This window comes from Polypterus senegalus, chromosome 13, assembly GCF_016835505.1.
Source record: "Polypterus senegalus isolate Bchr_013 chromosome 13, ASM1683550v1, whole genome shotgun sequence".
Taxonomy (NCBI): Eukaryota; Metazoa; Chordata; class Cladistia; order Polypteriformes; family Polypteridae; genus Polypterus; species Polypterus senegalus.
The window spans coordinates 77,441,069-77,457,300 of record NC_053166.1 but is presented as its reverse complement, the minus strand read 5'-3'; the positions used below and the strand labels follow the sequence as shown (position 1 = coordinate 77,457,300).

General features: G+C 37.9%; 1 protein-coding gene across 2 annotated transcripts in view; it reads left to right on the top strand.

The window, feature by feature from the left end:
* kdm5c (lysine (K)-specific demethylase 5C) overlaps positions 1-16,232 on the top strand; it is a 119,191-nt gene that overhangs the window by 92,239 nt on the left and 10,720 nt on the right. For both annotated transcript variants that reach the window (XM_039775743.1, XM_039775742.1), the window contains 5 exons: positions 3,776-4,143; positions 10,059-10,197; positions 10,310-10,489; positions 10,721-10,873; positions 13,867-14,463. In XM_039775743.1, coding sequence (XP_039631677.1) covers positions 3,776-4,143; positions 10,059-10,197; positions 10,310-10,489; positions 10,721-10,873; positions 13,867-14,463 — 1,437 coding nt within the window. The remainder of the gene's footprint in view (positions 1-3,775; positions 4,144-10,058; positions 10,198-10,309; positions 10,490-10,720; positions 10,874-13,866; positions 14,464-16,232) is intronic.

The following is a 16,232-nucleotide window of genomic DNA, read 5'->3' as shown; positions in this document are numbered from 1 at the left end:
TTTATGCTTTGTGCATGTAAATTTTTTTTTAACCTTAAGTGTAAACCTGTCATAAAGTGTCAGTTTACCTTATTTGAGTTTTATGCATTTTTTGTTTAGGAAAAGAAGCGTATTAAAATACTCAGGTGTCAATTGCATGAACTGTCTTTTGACTGTCAGAGTTCTCACATAATTCAGTGGACATGAAGTGTACACACTGCAGACCTTGTCCCACTTTCGCATGTTTTTTTTTTTTATTCTTCTTTAGATTTAAAACAATATGACACCTAGCTTACATTCATCCCTTCTGTCAATGTAAATCATCATCCCTCTAGGTACCAAGATGTTAAAATTTCTTATCTCAAGTTTCAAGTAACCGTATAATCAACAAGGTTATTTATTTTAAACTATTGGCATAAGTTAATTAAACTAATCAAACAATATCTAAGTGATTAACATCCCTACTTCTGCCCCTGGGCTGGGCAGGAACAAACAGTAACACAGAATAACCCAATCATGCATGCTTTAATGAAAATAAAATACCATTTATTCATAACACAGAGGTTATAGAAGATAGATATAGGCCTTTATAAAATAGATTTATTGTATGCGGAAAGTATTCATAGCGCATCACTTTTTCCATTTTGTTATGTTAAAGCCTTATTCCAAAATGGATTAAATTCCTTTTTTTCCTCAGAATTCTACACACAACACCCCATAATGACAACGTGAAAAAGTTTACTTGAGGTTTTTGCAAATATATTAAAAATAAAAAAGTGAGAAATCACATGTACATAAGTATTCACAGCCTTTGCAATGAAGCTCAAAATTGAGCTCAGGTGCATCTTGTTTCCCCTGATCATCCTTGATGTTTCTGTAGCTTAACTGGATTCCACCTGTGGTAAATTCAGTTGATTGGACATGATTTGGAAAGGCACACATCTGTCTATATAAGGTCCCACAGTTGACAGTTCAAGTCAGAGCACAAACCAAGCATGAAGTCAAAGGATTGTCTATAGACCTCCGAGACAGGATTGTCTCGAGGCACAAATCTGGGGAAGGTTACAGAAAAATTCCTGCTGCTTTGAAGGTCCCAATGAGCACAGTGGCCGCCATCATCCGTAAGTGGAAGAAGTTCGAAACCACCAGGACTCTTCCTAGAGCTGGCCGACCATCTAAACTGAGCGATCGGCGGAAATAGGGCCTTAGTCAGGGAGGTAACCAAGAACCCGATGGTCACTCTGTCAGAACTCCAGAGGTCCTCTGTGGAGAGAGGAGAACCTTCCAGAAGGACAACCATCTCTGCAGCAATCCACCAGTCAGGCCTGTATGGTAGAGTGGCCAGACGGAAGCCACTCCTTAGTAAAAGGCACATAGCAACCTGTCTGGAGTTTGCCAAAAGGCACCTGAAGGACTCTCAGACCATGAGAAACGAAATTCTCTGGTCTGATGAGACAAAGATTGAACTCTTTGGTGTGAATGCCAGGCGTCACGTTTGGAGGAAACCAGGCACCGCTCATCACCAAGGCAATACCATCCCTATCATGAAACATGGTGGTGGCAGCATCATGCTGTGGGGATGTTTTTCAGCGACAGGAACTGGGAGATTAGTCAGGATAAAGGGAAGGATGACTGCAGCAATGTACAGAGACATCCTGGATGAAAACCTGCTCCAGACCGCTCTTCACCTCAGACTGGGGCGACGGTTCATCTTTCAGCAGGACAACAACCCTAAGCACACAGCCAAGATATCAAAGGAGTGGCTTCAGGACAACTCTGTGAATGTCCTTCAGTGGCCCAGCCAGAGCCCAGACTTGAATCCAATTGAACATCTCTGGAGACATCTTAAAATGGCTGTGCACCGACGCTTCCCATCCAATCTAATGGAGCTTGAGAGGTGCTGCAAAGAGGAATGGGCGAAACTGGCCAAGGATAGGTGTGCCAAGCTTGTGGCATCATATTCAAAAAGAATCGAGGCTGTAATTGCTGCCAAGGGTGCATCAACAAAGTATTGAGCAAAGGCTGTGAATACTTATGTACATGTGATTTCTCATTTTTTGCAAAAACCCAAAGTAAACTTTTTTTCACGTTGTCATCATGGGGTGTTGTGTGTAGAATTCTGAGGAAAAAATTTAATTCATTTTGGAATAAGGCTGTAATATAACAAAATGTGGAAAAAGTGATGCGCTGTGAATACTTTCCAGATGCACTGTACTTAGCACCATTTATCTTAAAAGCAAATTTAGTTTACCTCTCAGATTTTTATTTATTTTGTTATCTGCCTTGGTGCAGTCTTTTTTTGGGTGTACATTTCCTAAACACCTGAATTTTTTTCCCCACAGGAATACCTTATGTGATGTACTGTTTCCTTTCTTTTACACAGCTTTCCTTATAACTGAGCACATTTTCGCAATAGGCGTTTCTATATTACAGTGATCCTCAAAAATATCAACCGACTTTCGCGGCTTCACTCCATCGCGGATTTTAAATGTAAGCATATCTAAATATATATCATGGATTTTTTGCTGGTTCATGGATTTCTGCGGATAATGGGGTCTTTTAATTTATGGTACATGCTTCCTCAGTTGGTTTGCCCAGTTGATTTCATACAAGCGACACTATTGGCGGATGGCTGAGAAGCTACCCAATCAGAGCACGTATTAAATAAAATTCCTCAATCATATATGATATGCTTCCCGCGCGGTGCTTCGCATACTTGAAAGCCGAACAGCACCTATTGATTTTTGATTGTTTGCTTTTCTCTGTGTCTCTCACTCTCTCTGACATTCTCTACTCCTGACGGAGGGGGTGTGAGCAGAGGGGCTATTTGCACACTGGCCTAGAGGATATAGACCCTCCTCTAAAAAATGCTGAAAGACTACCTTCACATTGCTCCTTTTCTTGCAGCTGCTTTGTCCAGCTGTGCTTCTCATACTTAAAAGCCCGAACAACCCTATTGATTTTTGATTGTTTGCTTTTCTCTCTCTGTCTCTGACATTCTCTGTTTGTGATGCGCACTCCTTTAAAGAGGAAGTTATGTTTGCATTCTTTTAATTGTGAGACGGAAGTGTCATCTCTGTCTTGTCATGGAGCACAGTTTAAACTTTTAACTAAAGGGTGTTATTTCATGTCTAGAGGGCTCTAATAATGTTAAAAAACGTATTTAGAAGGTTGTAAACAGGTTTTCTATGCTCTAACTGTGAAAATATTCGATTTATAAATAAAGAATCCTACTTTGCGGAAATTCATTTATCGCGGTAGAGACTGGAACGGAATAACTGTGATAAACGAGGGTTTACTGTATTAGACTATCTTATGTCTGTCCTTTCCTGTGCAATCCTTGCCGAAGTCACTGCATTTTTTTTATTTTCTTTTATTCTTTTCTTTAATTTTCCTTTATCCCATTTGCTTTAATTTCAATACTTTTGAATTAGTAATGGTTTCATGCTTTGATCACCAGTAACAAATTAAGTTTAGTTAAGAATAATTTAAAAGCCATTTGCAGATTAATTATCTTGAGCAGAATAATTTTAATAGAAATGTTTTGCCCTAAAATCTTAGGTTTTATATTGACTCTGCAAATTATCGATAGATTTCAAGACAGGAAAAGCAGATTAGTAGGAACTAATACCCAAAATCTTGTATTAAAAATACACAATACACAGAATCTTTCTATTCTACATTTCTACTACTAGAATCGTGTTTTATTCTGGTCAGTAACTTTAAACCAGAAACTGGATATATCTTAAAGCTTTATATATTTAGGTATTTTCATGATTTCTTATTTTCATTGCAGGCTCTCTTAGTAGATGTTGAACAGTATCAGCATTGTGTCCAGGACTTATTAAAAGATACTGCCCTTGACCCAGCACCACCCTCTCAAGTTCAAGAACTTCTGGACCAGGGAGCTAACCTTCCAGTAGATACTCCTGAGCTGGAACTCCTGAAAGGACTGCAAGAGCAAGCACATTGGCTTAGTGAGGTTACACAAGCCCTCACATCTTCAGAGTCTCAGGTTACTCTAGAAGTGATGAGGTCACTAATGGAGGCTGGCTGCAACATCCCACAGAGCTCTGCTGTGGAGAAGGCAATGGCAGAGTTACAGGAGCTACTCACCATTTCTGAGAGATGGGAAGAGAAGGCTCAGATTTGTCTGGAAGCCAGGTAACTAGGAGGTGCAAGTTTAAAACTGACATTATTTTTAAATGAAATTTGTGTTGATCATGTATGGTTATTCATTTAGTCAGTATTCAACTACAGGTATGAGTTGATGTATACATTTTCTTTAAATTATTTTTAATTTGGGAAATATATATATATAAGAGAGAGATATAAAAAAGAGAGAGATATATATATAGATTATATCTCTCTCTCTCTCTATTATATTATGTGTGTGTATATATATATATATATATATATGTATATATATATATATATGTGTATATATATATATATATATGTGTATATATATATGTGTGTATATGTATATATATATGTATATATATATATGTGTATATATATATATATATATATATGTGTGTGTGTGTGTGTGTATGTATATGTATGTATGTGTGTGTGTATATGTATATATGTGTATATATATATATATATATATACAATATACACACACAGTATATACACTGCTCACATAAATTAAAGAAACACATTAGATACATCAGATCTCAATATGAAGTTGGATATCTATACAAATAACGACAGGGTAATGTCTTAGGAACAAAAGGATGCCAAGTCTTTTAATGGAAATAAAAGTTTTCTGCCTTTAGAGGGCTCAATTGTGTAGACACCCTAAAATCAGAGTGAAATGAAGATGTGGCAGTCTAGTCCATTTTTTCAAAAACTTAATTTCTGCTACTCAAAATGCTTTTCAGTATCTTAGCTTGTAGCAGAGGGGGTTGTTAATCAGTTTCAGCTGCTGTGGTGTTAATGAAATTAACAACAGATGCACTAGAGGGGCAACAATGAGATGACCCCCAAAACAGGAATGGTTTAACAGGTGGAGGCCACTGACATTTTTCCCTCCTCATCTTTTCTGACTGTTTCTTCACTAGTTTTGCATTTGGCTACAGTCAGTGTCACTACTGGTAGCATGAGGCGATACCTGGACCCTACACAGGTTGCACAGGTAGTCCAACTTCTCCAGGATGGCACATCAATACGTGTCATTGCCAGAAGGTTTGCTGTGTCTCCCTGCACAGTCTCAAGGGCATGGAGGAGATTCTAGGAGACAAGCAGTTACTCAAGGAGAGCTGGAGAGGGCCATAGAAGGTCCATAACCCATCAACAGGACCAGTATCTGCTCCTTTGGGCAAGGAGGAACAGGATGAGCACTGCCAGAGCCCTACAAAATGACCTCCAGCAGGCCACTGGTGTGAATGTCTCTGACCAAACAACCAGAAAGACTTCATGAGGATGACCCAAGGGCCCCATGTCCTCTAATGGGCCCTGAGCTCACTGCCCAGCAGCATGCAGCTCGATTGGCATTTGCCATAGAATACCAGAATTGGCAGATGCACCACTGGTGCCCTGTGCTTTTTACAGATGAGAGCAGGTTCACCCTGAGCACATGACAGAAGTGAAAGGGTCTGGAGAAGCCATGGAGAACATTATGCTGCCTGTAACATCATTCAGCATGAGCAGTTTGGTGGTGGGTTAATGATTGTCCGGGGAGGCATATCCATGGAGGGTCACACAGACCGCTACAGGCTTGACAAAGGCACCTTGGCTGCCATTAGGTATCAGGATGAAATCCTTTGACCCATTGTCAGACCCTATGCTGGTACAGTGGCTCCTAGTGCACGACAATTCCTGGCCTCATGTGGTGAGAGTATGCAGGCAGTTCCTGGAGGATGAAGGAATTGATACCATTGACTGGCCACCACACTTTCCTGACCTAAATCCAATAGAACACCTCTGGGACATTATGTTTTGGTCCATCCAATGCCACCAGGTTGCACCTCAGACTGTCCAGGAGCTCAGTGATGCCCTGGTCCAGATCTGGGAGGAGATCCCCACAACACCATCTGTCATCTCATTAGAAGCATGCACCGATGTTGTCAGGCATGTATACAAGAACACAGGGGCCATACAAAGTGCTGCATACAATTTTGAGTTGCTGCAAGTAAATTTTGGCAAAATGGACTAGCCTGCCACATAATGTTTTCACTCTGATTTTTGGGGCATCTTTGAATTCAGGGCTCTGTAGGTTGATCATTTTCATTTCCATCAAACGATGTGGCATCCTTTCGTTTCTAACACATTACCCAGTCTATATCAGTATAGATATCCAGAAGGATTTCTTTTTCCATCGAGATCTGATGTGTTTTCAAAGTGTTCCTTTAATTTTTTTGAGCAGTTTATATGTGTATATATCTGTGTGTGTGTGTGTATGTATGTATGTATGTATGTATGTATGTATGTATGTATGTATGTATGTATATATGTATATATGTGTATATATGTATATATATATATATATGTATATATGTATATATATATATATATATATATATGTATGTGACATCAACACTCACTTCATAACTTCTTTAACACACTACTTCTCCGCAGCGAAGCGTGGGTATTTTGCTAGTGTGTGTGTGTGTGTGTATATATATATATATATATATATATATATATATATACATGTATATATATGTGTGTGTGTGTGTGTGTGTGTGTATATATATATATATATATATATATATATATATATATATATACACACATACATACACAGTGCTCAGCATAAATGAGTACACCCCCTTTAAAAAGTACAAATTTAATCAGTAGCTCAATGAACAAAAGAACAATTTCCAAAATTTTCACAAGGCTGAGTTTTATTGAACACTTGTTTAACTCCATAACATGAAATTAGGTTAGTAATATAACTTGGATCACAAAATCTTCAGTTTTACTCAAATTGGTTGAAGCAAAAATGAATACACCCCACAACAAAAACTACTACATCTAGTATTTTGTATGACCACTTTGATTTGTGAGGACTGCACCAAGTCTTCTAGGCATGGAATGAACAAGTTTGCGACATATTGCAACATCTATCTTTTTCCATTCTTGAAGAATAACCTCTTTTAGAGCCTGGATGCTGGATGGAGAGTGATGCTCAACTTGTCGCTTCAGAATTCCCCACAGGTGTTTGATTGGGTTCAGATCAGGAGACATACTTGGCCATTCAATCACCTTCACCCTGTTCTTCTTCAGAAATGCAACTGTAGCTTTAGATGTGTGTTTTGGATCATTGTCGTGTTGGAACGACCAAGTGCACGGAGTGGTGGCAGCATCTTCTCCTTCAGTATAGAGCAGTACATTGTTGAGTTCATGATACCATCAATGAAATGCAGCTCCCCAACACCAGCAGCACTCATGCAGCCCCACAAAAGGACACTGCCACCACCATGTTTCACTGTAGGCAACATGCATTTTTCTTTGAAATCCTCACCTTTACGACGCCATACAGTTTTGAAACCATTAGTTCCAAAAACAGTGATCTTTGTCTCCAGAGTATAGAGTCCCAGTAGTCTTCATCTTTTTCAGCATGGGCCCTAGCAAATTCTAGGCGTGCTTTTTTGTGCATGGGCTTTAGGAGAGGCTTCCTTCGTGGACGATACCCATGCATGCCATTCCTCTGCAGTGTGCGCCGTATGGTGTCACGGGAAACGGTCACTCCAGGTTGGCTTTCTACTGCTTTAGCTCATTGCAGTGAACTTGCATGGCAATTTTCTTCAACCCTTCTCATCAGAAGACGCTCCTGTTGAGATGTTAACTTCCGTGGACGGCCTGGACAGCTCTGAAAAATGGTTGCACTTTCATCTTTCTTAAATTTTTGGATCACTTTTGCTATAGTATTTTGACTGATATGTAAAGCTTTGCTGATCTTCTTGTAGCCCTCACCTTTTTTGTGTAAAGTAATGATTTCCTTTCTCAGATTTTTTGACATTTCTCTTCCATGTGCAGCCATTGCTGACAGCATGAAATGGGAAGGGCTTTTCTTTGTTAAGTAATGCCCTTTTATAGTCCCCTGTCTGCTGGACACCTCTTAAATGAATCATTAGACTTACCTGTGGTTGAATGCCTGTTAATTAGAATTTTGTAGCCTTAAGTGTGGCTTTTCTCCTAAGACTATAATTGGGGTGTACTCATTTTTGCAACATGGGCTTGAATGAATTTGTTAGGAAAATCACTTTTTTTGTGCAAATTAACAAATCTTGTTTGCAATCAATGGCCCACATTTGTGGGAGTATTTTGTAGTACAGTACCTCATAGAAGATGTTGATACTGAAAGGAAACTAAAGGTTTTCTGACAAATGTAGTGGGGTGTACTCATTTATGCTGAGCACTGTATGTATGTGTGTGTGTGTGTGTGTGTGTATGTGTATGTGTATATATATATATATATATATAGATATATATATATATATATATAGATATATATATATATATATATATAGATATAGATATACACTCACCTAAAGAATTATTAGGAACACCTGTTCAATTTCTCATTAATGCAATTATCTAATCAACCAATCACATGGCAGTTGCTTCAATGCATTTAGGGGTGTGGTCCTGGTCAAGACAATCTCCTGAACTCCAAACTGAATGTCAGAATGGGAAAGAAAAGTATTTAAGCAATTTTGAGCGTGGCATGGTTGTTGGTGCCAGACGGGCCAGTCTGAGTATTTCACAATCTGCTCAGTTACTGGGATTTTCACGCACAACCATTTCTAGGGTTTACAAAGAATGGTGTGAAAAGGGAAAAACATCCAGTATGCGGCAGTCCTGTGGGCGAAAATGCCTTGTTGATGCTAGAGGTCAGAGGAGAATGGGCCAACTGATTCAAGCTGATAGAAGAGCAACTTTGACTGAAATAACCACTCGTTACAACCAAGGTATGCAGCAAAGCATTTGTGAAGCCACAACACGCACAACCTTGAGGTGGATGGGCTTCAACAGCAGAAGACCCTACCGGGTACCACTCATCTCCACTACGAATAGGAAAAAGAGGCTACAATTTGCACGAGCTCACCAAAATTGGACAGTTGAAGACTGGAAAAATGTTGCCTGGTCTGATGAGTCTCGATTTCTGTTGAGACATTCAAATGGTAGAGTCAGAATTTGGCATAAACAGAATGAGAACATGGATTCATCATGCCTTGTTACCACTGTGCAGGCTGGTGGTGGTGGTGTAATGGTGTGTGGGATGTTTTCTTGGCACACTTTAGGCCCCTTAGTGCCAATTGGGCATCGTTTAAATGACTTGGGCTACCTGAGCATTGTTTCTGACCATGTCCATCCCTTCATGACCACCATGTATCCATCCTCTGATGGCTACTTCCAGCAGGATAATGCACCATGTCACAAAGCTTGAATCATTTCAAATTGGTTTCTTGAACATGACAATGAGTTCACTGTACTAAAATGGCCCCCACAGTCACCAGATCTCAACCCAATAGAGCATCTTTGGGATGTGGTGGAACGGGAGCTTCGTGCCCTGGATGTGCATCCCACAAATCTCCATCAACTGCAAGATGCTATCCTATCAATATGGGCCAAAATTTCTAAAGAATGCTTTCAGCACCTTGTTGAATCAATGGCACATAGAATTAAGGCAGTTCTGAAGGCGAAAGGGGGTCAAACACCGTATTAGTATGGTGTTCCTAATAATCATTTAGGTGAGTGTATATCTCCATATCTATTCTTACAGTCATGGCCAAAATTATTGGCACCCCTGGAATTTCCCCAGAAAATGCACCATTTCTTCCAGAAAATTGTTGCATTTACAAATATTTTGGTATACACATGTTTATTTCCTTTATGTGCATTGGAACAACACAAAAAAACAGAGAAGAAAAGCCAAATCTGACATCATGTCACACAGAACTCCAATAATGGGCCGGACAAAATTAGTTTGTCTGTTTTCATGTGTACCTGATAGATGAATATAGTCAATGGCTTCCTGAATTTATCTGATAAATTTTATAGTACCCTCTAAACATTACAAAGCTTCCTGCCTGGTTGATGAACTTTATTTTTTTCCACCCCAGGCAGAAACATCCTCCTGCTACCCTGGATACCATCATCAAGGAGGCACAGAACATCCCTGTACTCTTGCCTAATATCCTAGCGCTAATGGAGGCTCTGAACAAAGCAAAGGCATGGATAGCTGACGTTGAGGAGATCCAGGTAGCTGTATAAAATAACTGCATGTATAAATATTACTTGACTAACTTTTTTATTATGGTTGGATAATGAATTCTGTTTTTATACATTTCTAAATTATAATTCCTTGTTTTAGAATGGAGATCACTATCCTTGCTTAGATGATTTGGAGGGTCTGGTGGCCATTGGGAGGGACCTTCCAGTCCAATTAGAAGAACTGCGACATCTAGAACTTCAGGTGGTCAGTGCACATACATGGAGAGAGAAAGCCAGTAAGACATTCCTTAAGAAGAACTCCTGTTACAGCTTATTAGAAGTAAGTAGCTTCTGTGGCCACATTGCAGACTAATTCATAAAACACACTTTTTAATTTGCAGTTTCCGTGCCATATGAAGTATTGGCTATAATATTTTCTGTAGGCATTTTGACAGATGCTCCATTTTGCATTTCTCATTTTTTTATTCTGTTAGTTTATTTTTTAATTTGCCTGACATTGCTTTTATAGCATGTTATGAATTGTCCTTAATTAAAATGTATCTATACTTAGGTTTTATGCCCCTGTGCTGATATTGGCTCTAATGGGGTAAAACGTGCCAAGTTTAGAAGAGAACGTGTAAAAGAGAGAGACTGGTCCCTCTACAAGTCTGATATAGAGAGCCTAGGTTTGTCTGCACAAGATCTGCGAGATCCTGGCTCAATTGTAAGTATTACTGCTAATTTTAAGGAGTAATGTTTTTATTTTAATTCTGAATCATGATACTCCTATTTTGCTCACACTACACAAATGAGAGTATGTCACAATTAACACTAGAATTACCAGAGCCTACGAAAAAACTTGTAGATCCGTACCACCTTAAATCCATTCAATCCTCTCCGCCAACGTCTCTTGTCTTCTAAATATGCTGATAAAGACGAGCTGCAAACAGCTGGCTGTTCCATCCCCCCACCGACTTAGAACGTGCATGAACTTCTCCCAGCTCATGCCTTGATTGATTATATAGGAGTGAAGTGGAGTTTTAGAGTGGAAATAATAGATCATTATTTGGAACACACGCATGTCATGTGTGTTCCGTTTCTACAGTATTCTGTGTAAACACATTTTTAAAACAGAAACGTTTTTCATATTCTAGTAGTAAATGACAAAATGTAGACATGAAGTATATAATGTGTGAAGCCTGAATTCCAAATATCAAAGAAACACTTTCACAAAAGGTACAAATATAACAGAACAAATGCACTTTTATTCAAAAATATAACTGCAGAAAAACAACCCACGTTCACCTGCAACATTGACATGCCTTCGTTATCATAGCTTTGGTGGTACAAGTGTGTCAGCCATTGACTGGTAATCAAAGCTTCACGGGTTCGATCCCAAGTGAGTCTGTTTTGAGAACTGAACTGCTCGTATTCATACTATTTTAGAATAAAAACTTATATTTGATTCCAGTTTGTAACAGCCGGTGTAATTTATGATACTTGTAAAGGTTAGCTTTGTTTTTTTTATTCTGTTATTTTCTAAGCCGCGTTCACGATCCCAACTCTCCAAACCCCCACCCCCCGCATTTGACACTGTTGTTTTTACATATAACCGAGGTAAACTCAAATCATGACAACGGTTCTACAGAATGCACTTTTGCCATTGCTGTACTTTGTATATGTACATGGGAAGCTCTGCACTCGTGACTTTACGCTGTAGATCTGGCTTTTACATACGAAGGACGATGCATGTGCCCAAAATATTAACCTTTATATGTTACTTACATAAAAGCCAGATCTAATGTTATTTACCTATTTACTGTGTAAAGTCACGAGTGCAGAGTTTCCCATGTACATATGCAAAGTACAGCGATTGCAAAAGTACATTCTTGATCCGATGTAGAACCCTCGTCATGTAAGTAAATAACTCAAGGTAAATATTTAACAGCTTACAAGGTTTGCAAACATTTAAGGCTTTGAATCTTGCTTTGAGCAATGAAATGGTAATTTATGCTATTTCCATTTTGACTTGCTTTGTCCCAGTAGTCATGCTGTTCTAATTAAAAAAAAGAAAGTTTAATTTAGTATGTCTGTCATCAAGCTTTATATGAACTGACAGTGCATGAACAATAATAAAAATGGGTTTTGAAAACAAATGAATATATATAAAAAAAATTACAAGGTAGTTTTTGAAAATCATATGAAATAGTAATCCAATAATATTCCGATTGACAGAAATTATCACTGTTTAACATACCAACTATAATCACAATAATTTGTTAATGGGTGATTTCATGAATTAGCTTTCATACTTATATGCGTAGTTTTGCTTTTTGGGCATTGTGGTTTCTTCCCACATTCTAAAGATGTATACTTTGATTGACAATCCTACTCTGGGCTCCAATGGACTGGTTTTGAATCTTGCATTATGCTTGATGTTACGGGCTTTGACTTCCTTGCCCAGCAGGTTCACAAAATAGGTAATTTGTATTTGGCATTTCAAATGTTTGGTTTCCCAAGTAAGATTTTTATTTTTTGTAACAGCCCATCCTGGGAATTTACCAATAAATCAGAGTGTACAGCTTTTTTTCCATGCCTATGGGACTTTCTTATGTTAAAACAGGATGAGAAAAATGATAAAATCTGCCATCGGCCCATTATATTTTCAGAACCAGCAAAAGTGTCATTACTGCTTTGTATTTACAGTTTTGGAGTAAATACTTCTTATAGCCTCAGAATTGAAATAAAAGCCAGCAGACAAATTATGTGTGTATTATACATGCTGTTGTTGTTAAGTGGAATTCAGTAACATTTACAGTAGTTAAATTCTTAATTTTTATTCTAAATGCAACTGGAATGCCAGACTTATGAAATCAAATGTCTTACCTTTAAACTCACAGCTCCTTCTTCCTGATTATGAGCTCAGGCCGGGAAAGTACATTTAAAAAATGTTGACACAGAAGAACTTTATAAAAATGGATAAAAGACATCAATTTTGCCAGCTTGCAAAGTCATTCACAAACTGAACAATCATGTTTAGCATTTCTTCTTTTAGAAGAAATTCAAAGGGAGGAATACATAGGATTTTCCCACTATAGGATAAAGGGAGAAATAAAGGCAGTAAACGTAGATTTATGCATTTTTATTTATTATTATTTTGTAGTGTTTATCCATCTTTTATTATCCTTATATTAAAGCAAGAGAGTTTTTTTCTGTAATAGTCTACCAGCCTCCCCACCCCCACAAAACAGAAAAAGTATATACTTGTGTGATACTTTAAAGATGTGGATTCAAACATTCATAATTCAAAATCAGTCTTTCTCCCTCTACTAGAAACATTAATTCTGAAGTTTTCCGGATTGTTAAATATTAAAAGCAGCTGTAGATTGCTTCTTAGTGTATATGTAATAGCACTTTGAGCTACTGTTTGTATGAAAATGTGCTATATAAATAAATGTTGTTGTTGTTGTTAGTTAACCTTCTCAAGAAAAGTGTACATTTCAAATATGCCTGTGAAAAGTTTTTTTCTTCTTCTTCAGGTAATGAATCTGGCAGTATGCTAGTTTCCTTAAATTGACATCATAAAACACAGCTTTGTATGCTTGACCCTAATTCCTCTAATTTAATCAGACTTAGAGGGTGTCCCATTGATCTTGTGTGTAATCACTAACATTGTAGACAGTCATTTAACTGGCATGCTTTTTCTCATTTGCACAGGTTTCTGCTTTCAAAGATGGAGAGCAAAAAGAGAAAGAGGGAATCCTCCATCTCCAGAAGGTCAATATGTCTAAGCCAGGTGTGACAGAAAGCCTACACACGGACTCTTACCCTTCCATATGCATTTGCAGCTCAGCATCCCAGTTGCCTGTGTTACGATGTGACTTGTGCCGTGACTGGTTTCACGGAGGCTGTGTTCCTTTCCCAAAGCTTTTAGCCAATCACAGTTCCCTATCTATTTGTTGGTGGGAATGGGACTCTAAATTTTTGTGCCCACTCTGCCAAAGGAGTCGGCGACCACGTTTAGAGACCATTTTGGCATTGCTTGTTGCATTACAGCGGGTGCCAGTGCGATTACCAGAAGGTGAGGCATTACAGTGCCTGACAGAAAGAGCAATTAATTGGCAGCATAGGGCAAGACAGGTGCTTGATGCTTCTGAACTACAGAAAGCACTGGACAAACTGGCTGAGATGCAAGACCAACTGACAACACAGGAGAACAAGGGAAGTATTGGGTATTGCAGAGACAAGCACAACCCTGATGAGCCAGAGGACAAGAAGGAGCAACATGAAAAAGATGACACAAAGAACACAGTGGTAAGATGGTTTCCTCCCTGTAACTTTATATATGGAGGCATATGCTGTTGCTTGTTATGGCTCAGTTTTTTGAGGGCTTATTCAGTAGTTCTCAAAACATATTCTCCCACTCCTTTGTGAAATGTTATTACTGTTTTCTTTATTTGTTAATACAGCAAGAGTTCTGCATTGTAAAAAGTGAATGCTTTATGAATTGAACAAAATGTACTTTTAGAATTTCACTTTAATGATCAAGCTAATTGAAGGACAAATCTGTAGTGTAGAATAGTTTCCCATGCATCTTTTCAATGCAATAATGATTCAAAATAGACTGAACAAATTCTTCTGCTACCTAACACCTTCATGTTGGTTATATTCTTTTCATTTTATTTTAGTTGACAGGGCCTGTGCTTTGGCTTTGATGGCTCACAATTATTTGGGAGAATCATACTCTTGGATTTCTGTGCTGAATTAATGTAACCCTATTTCCTCTGGCATCCTCAAGTACAATTCACAGTTTATTGAAAGAGTTCTGTCGAATCCACTTTATCAATGCCTTTGAGAATTTTTAAAATCCTATCTCTGCTCGAAACTGACCTGATAGAAGAGTCAGAAATGCTACTCTTTGATTCACCAGTGCTGATTTGTTATTTGTAACTTAGTGAGCAGTATGTACAACACACTGTTACTGTCTTGATTTATATTTCAGGAGTCTTTGTAACATAACTCTGCCATTTTTTATTCTTGTTCACACACAATTCATAACCTTATATCAGAATAGACTTTTTAATATAAATAACTATATACCATAAATAGATAAGGCTTATTAATTGATGTCTGGATTTGTTTAAGCACTCTCAAGGCAGCTCACTTAGGGAAGTATTTGGAATAGTTCTAACCTAGATATTGAGGGCCCTGTGTGTTCATGAGTATTTCTTGAATAGTCAAGGAATTAAAGCTTGTACAGTTAATTAACACATTGTTAACACATCAAAAATAAACAGTATGAAAGATTGAGACTACAAGAATTTTTATATTGCCCACAAATTACTGGTATAGTAGGCTATACATTTCACTGGACTTAAAAGGCTGACATTTAAAAGAAAAGTGATGGTACAGTCAGTTGGTTTTATCAACTCTGTTATAATTTTATAACATTAAATAAAACGGGATTAAGGTAAATGTAGTTCTGTGACCATGCTTTTGTTTTTCAGATTGCAGTTTTGTAAAAGGCCAGTAGCATTGTTTTATTTCCTTTGAATTCAGCATTATCCATTCTTAAAATAAAAGATGGTGCTTATTGAAATGCAGTGCAAAAATAAAGTATTTGTAACATCCAGAGAGACTTGGCAACTAAAGAAAGTTATGTGAGGTTTTTTATTTAATACCAGGTATTAAAGAATAACATTATTTGATATCATCATGGTGCCAGTCTGGTTTTCACATTAACTCGACAAATCCAGGAAATAGTAGTAAAAAAAATGTAATGAATAAAAATCTAAATAAAAACATAGAAGCTTGTGTGTCCCTGAAGCTGTTTTCTGCTCCACTGCAAATATTTAAAAATTTGAGTACAGCTTTTAATGTTAACACCTAGTCTTGAAAGGCCACATGCAAAACCAAGAAAGATGCCTTCAGTGCATAGTGGAACTTGAAACAAAAGCAGAAACTAAAGAGTATGAGAAAGCATGTCACAGAATGCATTTGTGCCTCCCAAAAGTAAAAACAAATTAACATTCCGTTGTTTTACTCCTTATGCAGATACCTTAAATACCATTTCTCACCACCAC